Raw genomic sequence first — 19,380 nt, forward strand, 5'->3', positions numbered from 1 at the left:
TGTTCATATCTTGCCCATTTTTAAATTGGGTTGTTCTCTTTAAGTTTTTAACATATTCTGGATACAAGTCCTGTATTGGACATATGATTAGAAAATATTTTTCTCCTAGTCTGTGGTTTGTCTTTTCATTCTTTTGTTTTTTATAGAGCATGTTTTTATTGATGAAGTCAAATTTTTACAGTTTTGCTTTTGATACTGATCTAAAAACTCATTACCAAACACAAGGTCACATAGCTTTTCTCTATTTTTCTAGAAGTTTTATAATGTTAGGTGTTACATTTAGGTATATGATCCATTTTTAATTAATGTATAAGGTATGTGTTGAGGTTCAATTTTTTTTTTTGCATATTGACAGCTAGTTCAAGTACCATTTGATAAAAATATTGAATAGCTTTTAATAATCTGTCTTGAATGCTTATGTACCTGGTACTGTTGTGTTTTATGTTATCTAATTCAATTTTCATAACAAGCCATGTGGCAGCTGCTGCCGTTATTTTCCAATGAGGAGATTGAGGAAAAAACAGTTTAGGTTACTTGTCCAGAGTAACCTGGACAGAATTACAGGCTGCTAGAACTATCTATAATTTGAATCCAATACTGTCCCCTGGTGAGCCCCACATTTAAGGGTTTGAGCTTTATCTTTAAGGATTAAAATATGGGAGTCACGTGATCAGAGTACTATTCAGAAAGCTGACTAATTACATTTTGGATGGGAAGACAGGAGAGGATTACAGTGTTTTAGGTAAGAGATGATGGTGGTCTGAACAACCAGACAGCTGGAAAAATGGCTAGTCTTCAGTGGGGTAGGACGTTGACCTTAGTGATTGGGTATTGGTGTAAGAAAGGAAAGAATTAAGTTAGACGCAGAGAAGAAAGAAGAGTAAAGTTGGAATTTCCCGTGGTGCTGCCAAGGATGGGAGGAAGAAGATAATTGGACATTTTGAAGAGGAGAGAGATTTGGTTTATAAATAAGAGTATTGGGTGTGAGGGTCCTAAGCATACACACATACTTCTCAAAGCAACGAGAGTGGATGAACTTGCTCAGGACAAAGGGTAGAAAAAAGAGTACCTTGGATGGAATACTAACGTTTATTTAAGAGTTGAGACCAATAGCAGTCTGAAGAAATCTTGGAAGATTCAACTAGACACGTAGGAAAGTTAAAAAGGAGAATTATAAGGGGCAAAGTGTCAACAGAGAACAGTATTACAAGAACGAAGAAGTGCTTTGTAATGTCAAAATACTATGGACTTTTAGAGAGAACTGACTGGGGAAAATAATAGGATTATATTTTAAGGCCCAAAACTCTGAAGCCTGTGAATTTGCTTCAGGCTTGAATGGTTTTCTCCAGTGGTACTTAAAACTAGGAGCAAAGGGCCTCAGACTCAAGAACACATTGTCACATGAAAGATAAAAGGCAACTTAAAGTGTCAGAAATGGAGAAATAAAAATACATGCTTTAGTTTGAGGAGAAGGGAAAGGAATTATTCTTAAGGTAACCTCTGAATATTATAATTACTCTCACAGTTGATTAATTTACATGTTGCTTTGAGGTAGAACTGGATAACCACTTAAATATTTGCAGTGAAATTTTTTATCATTGGTATAAGATCTAGAAATAATGAAGTGCTGAGAAGTTTTGAAAAATCTTAAAGAAGTAATGCAAAATAATAAATTTGTAATAGGAACTGCAACATTAAAATACAAGATAACTAACTACATGTTAGTTTTTCAGCTTGCTTTCACTATTGACTTTCCGTCTGTTCTTTGGCTCAGGAAACTAGCAGGGTTCTTTTTGGCACACAGAATAATAACCCAAGAATCCTTGAACCCCAGTTTTTCCCACAAAGTTTAACATAGATTGCTGTCATGTACTCTGTTTAAGAAAACCGGTCTTCGTAGAGAAATTTGTTTTTGGCCCATCTCAGCTCCTGGTAACATCATTAATAGCTTCAGTATAATAAAAAAATCGTAATGTAGTCTATGTTTAAATTTTTCTTTCTATTAATTTTTGGTTTTCTTTTTTAACAGGTTTGATCTGTGGATGAAATGAATCATGATTTTCAAGCTCTTGCATTAGAATCTCGGGGAATGGGAGAGGTAAATATTTATGAATACCAAGAATGTATTCCTCTGTGATTATTTGAGCCATTGAGACTTTTTTTAATCATAAATCTTGAAAGTAGTGGTATGTCTTCCAAATGATGTGGGTTTTTTAAAACTCAAATTATACAATTAATGTAGGTTTGATTTTTAGGTTTTATTTTAGTGAGATTATTTGTGTCTTGTTGATTTGATTGACTTGGTTAGAGAATGTGTTATATTTTGGTAATGAATCTTAATTACTTTGCTCAGAAAATAGCCTTCCTTGATTCTGGTCCTCCTGTTTATATATGTCCGCTATGTTCACTTTAACCACACAGTTGTTCACTATTCTCTCTTCCAAAAATCTCTCCTTGTTCACTGTTTGCTTTAAAAACTTCTAATCCTCTATAAGACTACAAAAAAAATGTTTACCGTCCCATTGCTATCCACAGTAGAATTATAGTTCCTCATCTGACTTCTTATAGATCTTTATGTATACTTTATCATAGTACTGCTTACAATTTATTGTTTTATATTAGTCTCAGTAGACTGGTAGCTTTGGATGACTAGCACACAGTGGGCACTCTAAATATTTTGAATGCATTTTATCAGTCCTGTTAATCAAGACTCACTGGGGCATTCCATTTAACCTCACCATTATATAATTTAAGGCATCAAAAATACTTAGTTTTCCATATACCTAATGAATATTTAGAAAATTTTAATTGATTATGAAAACCCTCGTGGTCACACCTTTATTTTTTCATGTTCTTTAGTACTATAGTACGGACTTTGATAAAAGAAAATAATGGTGAACAGACCTAAGATGTGTAATTAATTGCTTGCTCCTGGAGATTATTTTACTTTGGTAGATTAGAGACCTTCACGAGACTCACTCCATCCAATGCTGTGCTCTTCAGATGCAGAAAAAGAGTCCAGTCACTCCTTTGGGCCACAAGAGGGCACCCTGCAGCTAGCTAACCCTCCCTTTCTCCAGAACAGCGTTTTCCAAAGAGTTTGTCATATTCAGAGGACTGATTTAAGGGTGAGTTAAGGTGCTTAAGCATTAAGTGTTGCCAAGGTAAACTTGTAAGTTCAGTGCATAAGGTAAAATTTTGGGCCCTAAGAAAAATTTGAGAGAGAGAATAATTTTTTATTTAAAGAAAACTACAGGTTCACTGCGATGCAGTGGCTGCTTAGGCATTATTTACCCTGTGAGTGAATAAAAAGAAGCAGCTGAAAAGGACTTCTGTTTTCTCCCTGCTACTTATTTTTTTTGGTCTTCAGAAAGCAGAATAGCACGTCTTAAAAGCAGGTTCAAACTGTATTTCAGCCTAGTCTATGACAAACTTGAACTTTATTTTTTTAAGAGCAAATCTTAAAGTCACACCCTTACTTTAATTCTATTTAGACACCCCCCCAACACTTCACTTCCCAAATCTACATTGTGTGTATATTTACAAATTTGCTCTTTTCCTCCTCCCTTTCTAAACAATATTGGATAAATCCAAAAACATTTTCACAGTTAAATGTGATCAGAAACAGTAATAGAAAGAGTTTAGTTATTTGGGAGTGGAGGAGGGATATTTGAGGTTTTTTGAAAAGAGAGAAGCTGGAATGAATAGTATGTTAAATGATCTAAGCTTAAATGTAGGCGTTCTTAATGGAAATGTCAGAAATGCAGAGTAAAAGTGGCTAGGGTTTAGACTGCCTGCTTTTTTGGCAGATAGGCACAGGCCAGTGCTTCTGTGACCTTCATCTAGTAAAAATGTATTTTTAAGTAAGCTGTTACTTACTAATTAAGTTTTTTTCTTAACAGTTGACCAACTAATTCTGTTACCTCTAAGAGATAGCTAAAAAACCTACTCAGGTTTCTGTCTCTGGGTTCTCTCTCCCACAAGCCTTTCTATCTTTCCTCATCTCACAGGCAGCAGGGAACCTTCTGGGATTTCCTTCTTTGCCTGTCTCTCTCTCACCAGTCTTCTCCTCCTTTCCTGACAGGTGAGGTTTTTTTTTTGTTTTTGTTTTATCCCAGAATTCATTCATTTTAATAAATTAAAGCAGCCTTGAGTTTCTGGCTGAGTTTTTTAAAATTGCTTGTTTATTTTTTTAATATGACATCTTTTTTAAATGGATTGGCCTGTTCTTGACTTTTTCTTTAAAAATGAAGTTTTCCTTATGTCTTAAGTTGTTAATAAATCTCTAATGTACAAAACACTGAATTCATGTGTATTGCTTTTTGTAGACCATGATAGCTTTACTGACCCATCATCAGAAGGGCAGTCTCTTCTAGTTGTTTAGCCAGAAATAGAAAAAGATTTGAATTCATCCATTCATAAATTCATCCTTTCCTTTTTTTTTCATAACATTTTTGTCAAAAGACCCACCGATTTGCATTGTCATGTGGCTTAACAAGAGCAAAGCTAATCCATAGGAGGTTGAATTCAGCTTCATTAGTATAGTGTTTTTCAAACCACATTGCAGAGGCACGTAACCTATTTTATTAACATACATATCACATGTATATCTGTATGTATAAAAACTCAGTTTTTGTTATTTTTTATATAAGGGGAAAGAGGCCCCTACCTGAAATTCTTTAGGGAACCCAGAATTTAATTATAAATCACTGAGTTAATGTGTTTTATTTGGGGAGTATTTCCATAGCATAGAATTACAAACAATGTTCCCTCCTTTTCTGATACAGTAATATTTTAAAAAGACATTAAAGAAAATAAGATCCCAGGTAGTGTGGTGAAATGGGAGACATTTGGTAGGGAAGTAAGGAGATTGTTTTCTCTCATTTCCGTCACTAATGCTATATGATGTTGAGTAAGACTGACTTCTTTGAAAATAGTAATAAGAATAACCTTTTGTATGAGTGACATACATATCTCCAATGCTCTAACTCAAACTTAGCTGTTAGGGATAAGTGGAATGGAAACCAGCTGTTTCAAATAGTGTTTAAATAGCTGATCATAGTTTTGTCTGCATAAATCCCCACCTTAATTCTATCTTAAACTTTATCCACTATAGTGAATACCCACAGTATATGGTCTGAATATCATGATAATATCTTAAACTTTAATACCTCTTATTTTTTCATTATATAATGGTGGCCTGATACTGGAAATTTTCAGAAATATTGATGAATTGGACTATGATCGAAAAGAACCATCTTCTAGGGTAGTTAAATGGAAAGAGACCTAAAAATTAAACAGATATATGTTTAAATTTTAATGCTGCTGTTTACTAACTATATATGTAACCTTGGACAATTTAAGCTCTGATTCTGTTTCCTTATACAAAATGTGACTATATTAGGCAGCTGTTCTTTATAAGGAGTGGGGTCTTATGGTCCCCCTAGGACACTCAGATGGACTCAAGAAGGCAAACAGCTATAGACAAGGGTTTTGTAATGAATGATGTCATACTCCTTTAAAATAATCAGCCAGTTAAATGTTGCTGGCCAGTGTGTTATTCACATTTTGTCATATTAAAGGATTCAAAGTTTTTGATAGTGAAGATACCTAATACCTATGTGTCACTATGTGCTAGATGCTGTTCTGAGCACTTTACTTAATGTTATTTCATTCTAGCCTTATAGAAACTCTTTGGTAGTAGCTTTATTATTTTCCTTACTTTACCAATGAGGAAACTGAAGCTCAGAACAGTTGATTAACTGGTCGAAGGCCTTATAATAGAGCTTGAATGGCAATTTGAACTCATAAGTGCCTTGACTATTTACAATACTGCTTCCTAATGGAAGTGACAACATCTGATATTTGCTGGTGATATTAAAAGATATAGGAAAAAAGAGTTGGAAAAGTGGTATGATTTGAAAAAAACTTAAGTGTTGATATCTTTTATTAACAGAAAAGATGAAAGTGTGGAAAAGCACCATTCTGGGATTTTAGGAAGTTACCTTGTGTCTTTTGTTCTTGCCACACTTGGTTATTTATTATCTATGCCTGTATTTTATGAACTTGAACTTTCATCGTACAGTCACCTTGCATTCTAATGTGCCCTGACAGTCCAGATACATCTTTATCTTCATGGCATAATTATTAATAGCACCTCCTTTTTCAAACATCCCAGTTTGGATGTTGTATGAACACCTTAATTTAAAACATCATAATGTAGACTTATAGCTTTTAAATCCTTGTAATTCTTAGGATTATGTTGATTTGGTTGGTTTGGTGATTTTACATAATAATTTAGTAGAAAAATCTGAAGTTTAAGTGTACCTTATAATGTAAATTCTAGCAGCAATTTTATTAATTTTGAGGCAGCATGCTAGGATGTTGACTGATTTCTTTGGAAATGGAGAGGGCAAGACATAAGTGCTTCTTTAAGGAAAGAACTAATAAAATGGTGGACCGACCATTGGGGGATGAATTTGTGTATCATATCCACCCAGTCATTTCTTTGGAAGGAAGAATGGAGGAGCAGACTGACAAGAAATACTGAGTTACCTGACCTTGGTTTAGAGCTCTTGTGAATTAGGGGACCGATAGGAAGTGCTTTGGGTAATATATTGACAGATCTTCATGATCTCTTCGCCCTTGTCTTCTGTAATATGCTTCCCCACTTCTACTAGAGTAAAAGAGTCTCCAGGGGCAAATCTCTATTTTTATTGCAGTTTCAGCCAGTGTACCACTTAATCCTTTTTTTTTAAACTGTTATCCTGAATTGTTGCCTTTCCCCATATTTAGTCCTTTTAAGTTATTCTTGGTCACAAGCTAGTAGTTTCTCTAGAAATATTTGAAATCAGTGTCAAAATTGTCACAGAAAGCTACTAGAATGTTGGTAAAGGCCTTTGCTAGAAGTGTTCATTTTGTTAACTGCTAACCTGTTTTCCTGTGCGTGATGACTTACAAATGTTTGCAAAATGAAGAGATATTCGTAGCACAGTGCTTGACAGAAAGTGCGCACACTGGATTAGTGCTTGACATAGATTTCACCCCCCCAGTCCCCCACCTTTCACCCCCCCAGTTGTGCAGTTTGCATTTTAAAACAGTGATCTATGATTAAAGCACTACAGGGAACCTTATCCCAAAAGACTTTGGAATAGTCTCTTTAAAGAGATTCTGGTATTCCTAATACCTCAGAAGATTAGTTAGTTTTAGCTGTTTTTGTGACTGTGATAAATGCTTCTATTAAGTTGTTGTAATTATTTTTGATTCCTTAATTGTTTTCTTATTTTGATATTGAAACATTTTTTCCATCAAGTATGGGATAAAAGCATTTCTTTATTCTCTGGCCATTTGTCATATTCTTCCTGAAGTAGCTTATTTATACAGTATTTTTAAGGAATTAACTTGGGTCTTACTATGAATAAATGTTCAATTATTTAAATATATCAAGTACAGCGTTTTAGTATTATATTGTCAGCTTTGTTTTTTGTTTGCATATTTACTTTTTTTTAAAATAGAAGGAACAGAGATTGGATTACTGGAATCTTTGTTAGAGCACATTATTTTTTAAAATGTCTGTACTTTAAATACATATTATTTGCAGCCCAGGAAGATCTGATGCAAAAACTTTTCTTTTTTAAAACAGTAGAATTTAGTTTCCTTTAAAATTAAAAATAAAAAAAGATCTGTAGATAGGAATGTGCCAAAATTGAATTCCCCCCCCCCCCCCCCCCCGTTTTGGTCAGTATTGCCATTTACCTTGTTACTGAAATTTTAAAGTTTTATCCTTTTTATCAACCCCGCCATTTGTATTCATACTCTATTCACTCTTTTAAATGTCTCTCGGATCCATTTTATTTTGTTTTTTTCTGCCAGTATTGTTTAAATTTTTGTCATCTTCATCCAGTTGTAATTCTCCTAAATTGGTCTCTTGTCTCTAGTCTAGAATATCCATTATTCTTACAATTTACAACTTGAGTTGTTTTCTAAAACACAGTGTCACTCTTGCCAGCCTCTCTTGATTCCCTTTTGCTTCAGTGTAACATGTAATTTCTTTAGCATGTCTTTAAGATTCCTCATAATCTGACCTAGTTAGCTCTGTCAGCATCAGCTTTGACCTCCTGCATCTGTCCTCCACCTCACACCCTGCTCTGCACACTGTACATTTTCTCAAGTGGTGCCTTCCACTCATACTTTCAAGCCCCAGCACACACAATCTTAATCTCTCAGACCCAATTTGTATGTTTCTGAACTCGCTGAAGATACGGTCACCATGCCCTTAAGGAAGCAAACACAGATAATTTAGTGTGTAGTAACAGACATATATATAGGTTTAATTATGAGCACTGAAAGACTGGGCTGAGAGGGAAGGGTGTCTTACAAATGCTTATTTAAAATGCCAAATGCACATCTCAGAAAACCAGTGTATTCTTTTCAAATGAACATACCCTAGTCCACACCCTCTGAGTGTCAGAGAAAGTAGAGAGGAGAGACCTGGATGAATATTAAAAGTATCTTTAAGAATTGGCCAAATGTATCCTTTGAGTAATTAGTGAATGATTGTATCAATACAATTGTTATGTGCTGTGTATGTTGCAATATAAGATAGAGCACAGGGCTTTGAGGTTGTTATCTCAAAAGTATTTGAGGGTCTTTTCTATGTGTCTCCTGTAGCTTCCTCTGATACATGGCTAGTATTCTGAACCTAGGAAAAGTTGTGAAGTTCACTTCCATTGATTAAGTGCAGAATGAAAATACATTTTCCATCAAGGAAGCTGTAGGATAGAAGGTGATCCAAGGGCAGTACTTGGAAGTAAAGGAAATTCTTTTATCATTGTATAGATATTTTGTTGTATTATCTGTATTGTTAGAAATTTAGTACTAAAGTCTTTTGAAAATATTTACAAAGCAAATCCCAGGACATTCAACAATATTTATTTCGAAAAATTTAGGAAAGTCAGAAGTGGACTTTGATTTAATGTTCAGGTCTAGAATTATTAGAGCCAGTACTCAAACATAGGTAGAGAGTTATTTTTATTAATGAGACAAATAAGAAATAAATCACGCTGAATTTTTATTAGCACTGATAACTAGTATATATTGGTGGTAAGTTTGCTTTCCTCTGCATATTCTTTGTAATTAGAATAAAATTTAAATGTAATATTTTTTTTCCCTCCCAAATAGCTTTTGCCTACCAAAAAGTTTTGGGAACCTGATGATTCAACAAAAGATGGACAAAAAGGCATATTTCTTGGGGATGATGAGTGGAGAGAGACTGCATGGGGAACTTCTCGTAAGTTTTTGGTGTATGCATGAGAATTATGAATTTACTTGAAATTTTTTTAAACCCTGCCTACCTACCCCCAGGCAGTAGTTGGAGAAAACTTGTGAAGATTTCGTCCGTCATTATAATGCACATTTTTTTGGATGTAAGTTAACCCTTATCTAATGGTTCAGTTATTGATTAGAAGTGTTTGTCATGGTAAGATTTTTTTAAGAAGTTTTTTTGAAGTTAAAACTCGGATTATAAAATCCTGAATTTCCCTTAAAATAGAATACACATTAATGATAGGAATTTTCGATCTTAAATTGTATTGGAGGACGGTGATTGATTTTATCTAGTTGGAGCTCAGTCTAATTTAATTAGCCATTAGCCACACCCAGAAAGGAAGTAAACTCCCTTATTAAGGTAGAATTCCCAGAGAGAGGGCAGACTTTGTTTTTGATATCTATAAGTAGTGCAGAGAGACTTAGGTTCAAGAAACTTTTAAGAGAAAAGGAACTGGTATATGAGTATAACTCAAAGGAGTGACCGTATTTATTGGTAAATTAAAGAGCATACTTATATTCTTAAAATAGTACTTGCTGTATTTTTTACTACTTCTGATTAGTAAAATTTGAGAGCTATATACACCTGGAACTGTCAACATATATTTTATATTTTACTTTTCTCTTTTTATGACTTAGTTTCATGCAGCTTGCTAAAGCTATACAAAATGACCAAAGTAACATAAAAACATTTCTGGATGATAATTATCAAATTAATCTTATATTTTTGAGTATAAATTACTAGGTATTTTCTTATTCTCCAAATCATTAAAAGATTTTAAAGTCCCTTATAATTTTAAATTTTGTTATTAAACTAAAATAATTGCCAAAAAGTTAGAAAATACTAGCCGATTTAACAATTAATACTTTTTACATTCAAAATTGAAAAAGATTGAAAGCTTTGGTAACTACTAATTTAGACTAAAATTTCCTTACAACAATGTGGAGTTTTTTTGAGTTCAACCAATATGATAATGTGTTCTGTAAACAAAGATAAATAAGATGTGATTCTTGACCTCAAGGAATTCTTTTTTTCTAGATGTTAATTATAACCTATGCTAACTTGGACTCATAATTTAAATTATTCAGTTATTTGGACTGGGATAAATACATTTTCCCCTCTAAAGGCACTTTCTCTGTTAAAAATCACATGTGCTTGAACTTGGTTGATAGACATACTTTGATTTTTTTTCCCCGGAGATTACATGGTGAATTACTTTATTTACCAGAACCAAATATTTTTTAAAGCATTTTAAAGCATCTTTAGTACAACATGGTAATGGAGATTATATTCAAAATGGGTGGTAGGGAAATATTTTTGGTATGTTATATTTTGAGGACAGCTACTTCCCGCAATAAAATACTTAAGTAACATATTTATATATTCCTGATATTTCTTCTTAATTATAAAATTTATAATTTTAATTAATTCCTTGTACCACTTCTCCCAACTTTTAGTTGTATGGATAAAATTTTTAAGGTGATTAGTTTTTAGTAAGAGACATGATAATGAATGTAATTATTTTTTTTGCTGAACATTTATTGAATGTAAGCATGTACAAATACGAGTAACACATTCCCGGTCTAAAGGAATTGTCATTCTAAGAAAGATTCTTTCCATGACTACAGGAGATTATCATACACATATTTCCTTCTCAGCTCAACTGAACTACTTGTGATTGTTAATTTCATGTGTTTTCCTGGCACGTCCAGGCCTTTGAACCTACTGGTTTCTCTAACTGAAAGGCTCTTTCTACCCCCACCTAACTTTTGCTCACTTTAACTCTTACCCTTCCCTTTGGGATTCACTCTGAGACTAGGAAGGATTCCTACCCCTTTTGTTCTATTCTTCTACTATAATGGATTATTTTTATTGAAGCACTTATACTTTATTATGATTGCCTTCTTATTAAACTTATAATCTCTCTGAGGGCAGAGACTGTCTTGTTCTTGCATATGATAGACAGTAAACCAATATTTGAACTAGATGAATGGGTGAATGATCGAATAAAAAATGTGATGACAAATTTCATGGATAAAGGTACTGAAATAGAAATGTTTTAATATGGTTTAATAAAAGTAGCAATCATTTACAAATTATTACATTAATAAAATGATGACTGAGTACCTCTGTGGTAGTTCAGCCGTTGAAGGACTAGACCTAATATTGACTGTTGTACGTGTTCACAACATAAGCCACAGGTAGCTGACAGCTTATTGGTTCCTTTAAAAAAACTTTTTGGCAAATCTATATGAATGTTGCTTCAGGTGTCTCATTATATTTGTATTCCATTTGCTCCCAGATCTTAAATACACCGTTTTCCCCCCCACAAAAATATGTTGTAAAGGTACCAGATGAATAATTTTTTGTTAAACAAAATAAATGGAAAACTTTTCATCTACACGGCATTTTAAAAGATATTCTTTTTTTTTTTTTTCTTTTTAAGATTTTATTGGGGAAGGGGAGCAGTGCATATTTCCAGGACTTTATTGGGGAACAGTGTGTTTTTCCCAGGACCCATCAGCTCCAAGTCAAGTTATTGTCCTTCAGTCTTAGTTGTGGAGATCACAGCTCAGCTCCAAGTCCAGTCACCGTTTTCAATCTAGTTGCGGGGGGCGCAGCCCACCATCACATGCAGGAGTCGAACTGGCAACCTTGTTGTCAAGTGCATTCGCTCTAACAAACAGCCATTTGGCTGCCCCTCCGGCAGCTCGTTGTCTTCAATCTAGTTGTGCAGGGTGCAGCTCACTGGCCAATGTGGGAATCGAACCGACAACCCTGTTACTCAGAGCTCAGGCTCTAACCAACTGAGCCATCCGGCCGCCCCTTAAAAGATATTCTTTAGGTGATACTTAGTTTTTACACTGAGAATAGAATTCTGTGATATTACTGTTTTTTCCAAACTTATTTGAGTTTGTAGCCGTACAGCCATGTGTTCTGCATCTGTCCAGTACATAACTGAGCTTGAGAATTGCCTCTGCCAGTTTAGGAGGAGTTACCTTTATTCTTCTGGATTTTATCCCTGTAAGGTTTTTGTTTTGAATTATTATATATCACCAAAAGAACTTAATTATTTAAAAAAAAGTTTTCAATTACAGTTGACATACACTAGTAGTTTCAGGTTACAACAGAGTGATTATGCATTTATATGACTTACGAAGTGATCATCCCAATGTCTATTACCCATCTGACACTGTGCATACGTAGTCAATATTGACTATGTTCCCTGTGCTGTATGTTACATCCCCGTAACTATGTTTATAACTGGCAATTTGTACATCTTAATCCCTTCACTTTTTTCACCCATCCCACTGCCCCCTCTCATCTGACAACCATCAATTTGAAGAACTTGAACTTTTCAATTAAGATGCTTGTAGGCCACTGAGCCCTAATGTTTGGTTTCTCCATTGACTTTTTGTGGTTGTCATTGAAAAAAAAACCCTTCACAAGGCTTTTACGTTTTTTTTTTTGTTTGTTTACCAAATGGCTCTTTCTGTCTGTATTCTCAAGAAATGGCCCAGGCCAGTGAGTCTCAACAGAATGAAGAGCTTTTCATAAAGATTATAACATTCTAAATAAAACAATTACTAATTTTTCTTAATTTAGTACATTAATTTGTATAAGTACATTTGGTTAGTTTAAAAGTACAAATATGTAATTGTGTTCTTTCTTCCAAACAGACCATTCAATGTCCCAGCCTATTATGGTACAGAGAAGATCTGGACAGGGTTTTCATGGAAACAGTGAAGTAAATGCAATACTGTCTCCGCGATCAGAAAGTGGAGGCCTTGGTGTGAGCATGGTAGAATATGTGCTAAGTTCTTCTCCAGCTGATAAATTGGATTCTCGATTTAGGAAGGGAACTTTTGTAAGTATTTTGAATGAAGAAATTTTTAATAATTGCTCAGTGGTTATTTGGTTATCTTTAAGTCATTTTATTTTTCTGGCCCTTTCTAAAGCTAAAGGAAATTGTGTAGCTATTGGTACTCTTATCTTCTCTTGGCCACTTGAATATGTGAAACAGTAGAACCACTGGGAATATTTATACTCTTAACCATGTTACATGAATCAAACCATATTAATTAAAATACCTAATTTGCAAGATTAAAATTGCTTACTTATGGTAGTACTTGATCTGAAAGTAACTGAACAAAATCATCTATGCATTAAGTGGAATTTTAATCTCATTTGTGGTGTTACTGCTTTTCCAGCACCGCTATAGTTAAGGTTGCCTTAGCCCTTCTGTTATAAATCACTGGTTTGTACTCAATTTGATAAATTATTAATAGTTGACTACGAAATTAAAATAAGATTCAATGCTTTTATTGTTTACATGCACTATAGTGTAGTTTTAGGTCACCTTATGGTGCCTTTTTTTGTGTGTTCTATTAAATATTCAGAATCAAACAGATTCTTTTTCCTCAGGGCACTAGAGATGCTGAAACAGATGGACCTGAGAAAGGAGATCAAAAAGGCAAGGCTTCTCCATTTGAGGAGGACCAAAACAGAGATCTTAAACAAGGAGATGATGATGATTCTAAAATAAATGGCAGAGGTTTGCCAAATGGAATGGATGCCGATTGCAAAGATTTTAAGTAAGATTTTAACTTTCTCAAGAAGAAAAGCATATCTCTTTAGGGATTATTGCGACTAGCTGATGTGACTGATTTAGACAATTTTCCAATTTTGGTTTATTTTATTTCCCTTTGTACCTTGTGTTAATCTGGAGAAAGACTTAATTTTTTCATAAGGAATATTAATGATTATGAGCCATTGAAAAAAATAATTCATCAAAACATTCTCTCAAACAGTACATTCCATTGAAGGAGTAATGTTAGAAGCTGCTGTTATCTTTCTGCTAATACGGTAGTCTAAATTTTATTTTTTCCTCCCTGCTAAAATTCAGTGAATGTTAGGTTTAATCTGATTTTTCTTGGTAAACTTCTTGAGGTTGCTTTTGAGCACCTTTCTGTGGTGTTTCCTCTTCTTTCTATTCCTGTATTGTATCTCCTACCCCATATTTAACTCTTTATCTTGGAAATGAGGAAACATAAGTAGCTCTTAGGATCTATGACTTATATGAATTTGTGCCAATACTTTATACTCCTGAAATTAGGAAGAGGGGAACATATTAAAGACTTGAGAAAGTTAACTTGAAGCTCAGAATTCTATAAGTTGTATTTTTTTAGTTGTCTTTTTATGGCAATTAAATAAGTGTTTATTCTAGCCTTTGGTCTTAGATTTTGCAGTGCACATTTGTTTAAATATTAGGGAGTTGTTTCTTCATACTGATTTCCTATACTTCATACTTCAGCAGTCAGATGCTTTGGGGCCTGTACTTGAAAAGGAGCTGTTTCTTTCAGATCTTGTGAACCATGGAGTCTCAATTCACTGAGTGTAGGTACATATGGGTGGTATACATTTATGTTTATTGCCTTTAGTTATCCAAGGCAGAGAACTTCTTCAAGTGTCATTTGTATCTGTTCTAAGTGCAAAAAAGCATCCAAAACCAGTAAACCTCTTTTGACAAGAAATAAATTTAATGCTAGTCAATTTGTTTTAGAACCGTATCCTGATTTTACTCTTCTGTTGCCTAATCTAAGTTTTAGTTAAGGGCATGCATTTAAAACTGAGTTGATTATAAAGCCTTCAGTGTATACATTTATAATTGAAGTGTTAATACACCATTAACTATAGCAAGAAAAGAACACCACTGATAGCACAATGACTTTTTTCTATTGTGTCCTCTACTTTTTGCTGTATTAGTGTTGTTTTGTATGAAAGCCTATACTTCTCAATAAAATTAGCATTCTAATTTTATTTTTTTAAGTTTGGAGTATGTATTTAAATTGTTTATGCATTATTTTTGATACAGTATTGTACATTTCAGACTAATAGCTATGGCTATGTGGTCCCTATGCTAGTGCCTCATTAAAATGTACATTCACTGATAAATCATCAATATATACATTACTGGAGTGGAACTGAAAGGAACGAAAGAACTGTATAGCAAGATGTCTTTTTTAATTGGTTGATTTTACAGAGCATCCTTTTAGTTTTATTTTTTTCTTCCCATATATTCTGAATGAAAAACAAACCTGTGGAATATTCACATGAAAAATTAGGCATAGATAAAGGGGAGAAGGGTTTGAAATTTTTTGTAATGTTGTAAGGACAATGGTTGACTTTAATAAAGTATAATTTCACATAAATGGGAAACATTTTTGATTATTAAGTAATAGCTTTATAAAATGCTCTGTGTGTGTTAGCAAATTAACCCAATATGAAGTACCTGAAGTTAGGGGCAGAGTTACATAGGTATAACAGCTGTCATTGAAAGCTGGGCAAAGTACCATGTTTCCCCGAAAATAAGACCTAAACGGACAATCAGATCCAAGGCGTCTTTTGGAGCAAAGTAAAATAAGTAGTTATAGTAAATTTTACTTACAGTAAAATATTTTTACTTACAGTATTTTACTTATAGTATTTAAGTATAGTATTTACTTATAAGTAAAATATTTTACTTATAGTAAAATAAGACCAGGTCTTACATTAATTTTTGCTCCAAAAGACGCCTTGGATCTGATTTCCGGCTAGGTCTTATTTTTGGGCAATTAATAAATAATTGCCATTTATTTAATACATTTAAACATGAATATAATAAGAACTCATGGTTTTTCAGAATAAACTTATTTCTTGTAAGGGAAAAGATAAACTATTTCTGTAGAAGAAAAGAGACTAAATGAGGATTATGTCTAGAAATAAAGTAAAAATAAAGTTTAGACCATGAGGGGTGTTGATTAAAAAAAGTATCAATGCTTAAAATTTAGTCCAATATTAATAAATTTGGGGGAAAATTAAGGAGGCTAGTTGGTAGAAAATGTTACTTTTTAATATATAAAATTACACTTTTCATTTATGTGCATACTTAATTTTTGATAAACGTTACACATTTTCATTTCTTTATGATGATTTCCTTAAACTGGAACAATTTGGTATCATAAAGATGGTTTTTGGAGAGCTGTCATAGAGGGTTTTCACAAACAGGTTTTTGTTGTTGTTCTTGTTACTGGAACCACAGGTCATCTCTTTAGTCTCTTCAGTATGGAAACTGAGACCTGGAAGATGAAGTGATTTGCTCGAAATCGTATTCAGAGACAGGAGTTAGCTTTTTGTCTTAGTGCACTGCCTTTTTCTGGTGTGTCCTGCATTTTTATACCCTTAAGTCGTAATCCATAGTGATCTTTTGTAGCCAGTTTTTTTCTGAAATATTGTTAAGCAGGATATCACAAAACAATTATGTGTTGGTGGGCAGGACAGGAGTAGGATAGGTGGGTTTTGATGTTGAGCCTTCCCATATTTGTCGCATACAGTCTGCTGTTCATACTTGTGATTCATTTTGTCTGTAATTGGAGAAAAAAGTTTCGGGTAGTCTAGGCCTACGTTGTGATATTGGCCAATTTTCTTACCTATAAAATTGAATTATATCTTTATGCTATTCACATTAGGGAGAACATTCATTAATAATATTTTTAAAAAAATGAAACCATGTCAAGTCTTAAGAGGGGTTTAGATTAGAAAGGGAAAAAAATGTTATAAAGGGAAATGGTTGGTGACCTGGAATGCCTAATTTGTTCTCTGTATTTTACAACCATTTGTTTTCCATGATTTTCCTACTTTCCCATTTCAGCTTTTGCCTTACTTGCTACTTTTACTCATAATGCCTTTGTTTTCTTTATATAGTCGTACTCCTGGAAGTCGTCAAGCCTCTCCAACTGAAGTAGTTGAGCGCCTGGGCCCCAATACTAATCCCCCAGAAAGTTTGGGGCCTCTTCCTAATCCTACAGCTAATAAACCACTTGTTGAAGAATTTCCAAATCCTGAAACTCAGAATCTGGATGCCATGGAACAAGTTGGTCTGGATTCCTTACAGTTTGACTATCCTGGTAATCAGGTACCAATGGACTCTTCAGGAGCTACTGTAGGCCTTTTTGACTACAATTCCCAGCAGCAGGTAAAACGTGCTCCTCTTTTTAAAGAAGCTACTCTTAACTGTATACTGTTGTTGCCTGACGTGCTATGAGGCATTGGCATGAATAATAAGGGTATTCTTGAATATTTAATGTTCTATTGAATAAAATTCCTTGTAGCTGAGAAAATGATTCAAATAAGTTTAAAATGTTCTATTCCAAGTTTTCTAAATAGAGATGAAACGCTTTGAGACTAATATTTGTATTAAATATTTTCCCTAATAGCTCTTCCAGAGGACTAATGCACTTACAGTTCAGCAGTTAACTGCAGCTCAGCAGCAGCAGTATGCGTTGGCCGCAGCTCAGCAGCCACATATAGGTGAGTCTTTGTAAATTTGTAAGTTACCCTTTGGATTACACTGTTGGAAAATCTTGTTAAAGTGTTTAGATGTTTTATTTTTCTTTTACTGAATGGTATTTCATTACTTCTCGAAACATCTCATTGAGATCAAAGATTAATAGATTACATGACAAGAGTAAAGATTTACTGGGGAAGAACTGTTTCTGATTATTACTTGTATCCTTGGTTAAATGAAAATCTGCAGCTTGATGAAAGCTGTCAGCACCTAAGCTTTTTTCACATTGTGAAGTCTAGAGAGTCAAACAAGTGGAAATTCAAATGTAGTTATTTGTGTCCATTATCAGGTCAGAATGTTTATTTTAAAAATGGTTTAAAAATAGGTATCCCTAGAAAATTTCTTAAAATATTTTCTTCCGTACTTCATTATTTGGTCTTTGACCTTTAGTCTTTAATGTGCATTATTACAATTACATGTTTGTTACTGCTAGAATTCACGCATTTGTATATGTTGTCTGTGTTGGGCTTTTTGTTTGTTTTTTAACTTTTTGTTTTGAAATAATTATAGATCCACATGAAGTTGCATAGAGAGTACAAAGGTTCCCCACTCAGTTGTCCCTAAATGGCTACATCTTACATAAATTACTGTACAGTACCAAAACCAGGAATATGACATTGATAAATGTGTATGTATAGTTTTATGTCATTTTATCACATGTATAGATTTATTAACTATTTTTATGCCTATTATTTTTGGCTAACCTTGATTTATTTCCTGGTTGGAAAAGTTGTGAATACTCTCAATGTCAGAATCTGTGGAAGGGGGAATATGCTAAGTTGGTTCTCTTCCCTTAACTTTGTATTGTTCTGTGTCAATCCAAGGGGCTTCCTAGGTCTTACATTTTATTTTTGGTTTTAATCAAAAATGACCACATGTTTCTAGATGACTTCTAATACCAGCATGCACTTTGGACCCGTTTCTTTCCTCTTTTCCTCCAGCCTCTTTTATCCCTATACTTACTGCTTCTCATTCTTAGAAATGTACTGATTCCTGTTTATTCATGGGCCAGTACAACACTTTTTATTTCCTGAGGCCTCATGGTATGTTTTAGCATGTGGCAGGCTAGTACACCCATTAATCCTCTTCCTTTTTGGAGTTTTAAAATATTTGTTCTTACTTATGAACTTCAGAATCTGCTTATTTTATCTCCAGATGATCAGGTTAAAATTTTAAATTAACTTAGGGAAAATCAACATCTTTATGACACTAAATATTCTTATCCAAGATAAGTGTACATTTACTTTTGTTCTAGTTTGCTTTTGTGTTGTTTATGGGAGCTTTCAAATTTTTCTCATACAGGTTCGCATATTTCTTGATAAGTTTTTAGGTATTTTGTTTTTTGCTATCATTTTTAAATGTGCCCCTATTTTTCGTTATATCTTTAAATTGGTATCTATGAAAGCTCTGGATTAGCATATATTAAATTTTATGAATATTTTTTAATAATTGAATTATTGTGTTCTTGGAATAAAAAAAGACTTGATTTTATCTCAGATTGGCAGTTGTTTAAAAAGTTGATAACATTTCATTTTGGCAGGAGTGTGAGTAGCATTCTCATACTTGTGATAGGAGTATAAATTGATACAACTTTCCTGGAGGATAATATGGAAATGTGAGTCAAGAATTTAAAAATATTTGCCCATTTAAGTGAATTTTCATAAGGATA

At 33.6% G+C, this 19,380-nt stretch overlaps 1 protein-coding gene across 12 annotated transcripts in view; it reads left to right on the forward strand.

Moving 5' to 3' along the window:
• Positions 1–19,380, forward strand: part of PUM2 (pumilio RNA binding family member 2) — an 88,720-nt gene that overhangs the window by 19,854 nt on the left and 49,486 nt on the right. For 10 of the 12 annotated variants that reach the window (XM_033124241.1, XM_033124245.1, XM_033124249.1 and 7 more), the window contains exons 2-7: positions 2,030–2,098; positions 9,181–9,289; positions 13,006–13,193; positions 13,751–13,920; positions 17,069–17,339; positions 17,581–17,674. In XM_033124241.1, the coding sequence (XP_032980132.1) occupies positions 2,048–2,098; positions 9,181–9,289; positions 13,006–13,193; positions 13,751–13,920; positions 17,069–17,339; positions 17,581–17,674 (883 nt within the window). In that variant the 5' untranslated portion in view covers positions 2,030–2,047. Of the gene's footprint in view, positions 1–2,029; positions 2,099–3,003; positions 3,129–9,180; positions 9,290–13,005; positions 13,194–13,750; positions 13,921–17,068; positions 17,340–17,580; positions 17,675–19,380 lie in introns of those variants that run through there. The other 2 variants (XM_033124250.1, XM_033124251.1) reach the window with 2 other exon arrangements.

This window comes from Rhinolophus ferrumequinum, chromosome 13 (assembly GCF_004115265.2).
Source record: "Rhinolophus ferrumequinum isolate MPI-CBG mRhiFer1 chromosome 13, mRhiFer1_v1.p, whole genome shotgun sequence".
Lineage (NCBI taxonomy): Eukaryota > Metazoa > Chordata > Mammalia > Chiroptera > Rhinolophidae > Rhinolophus > Rhinolophus ferrumequinum.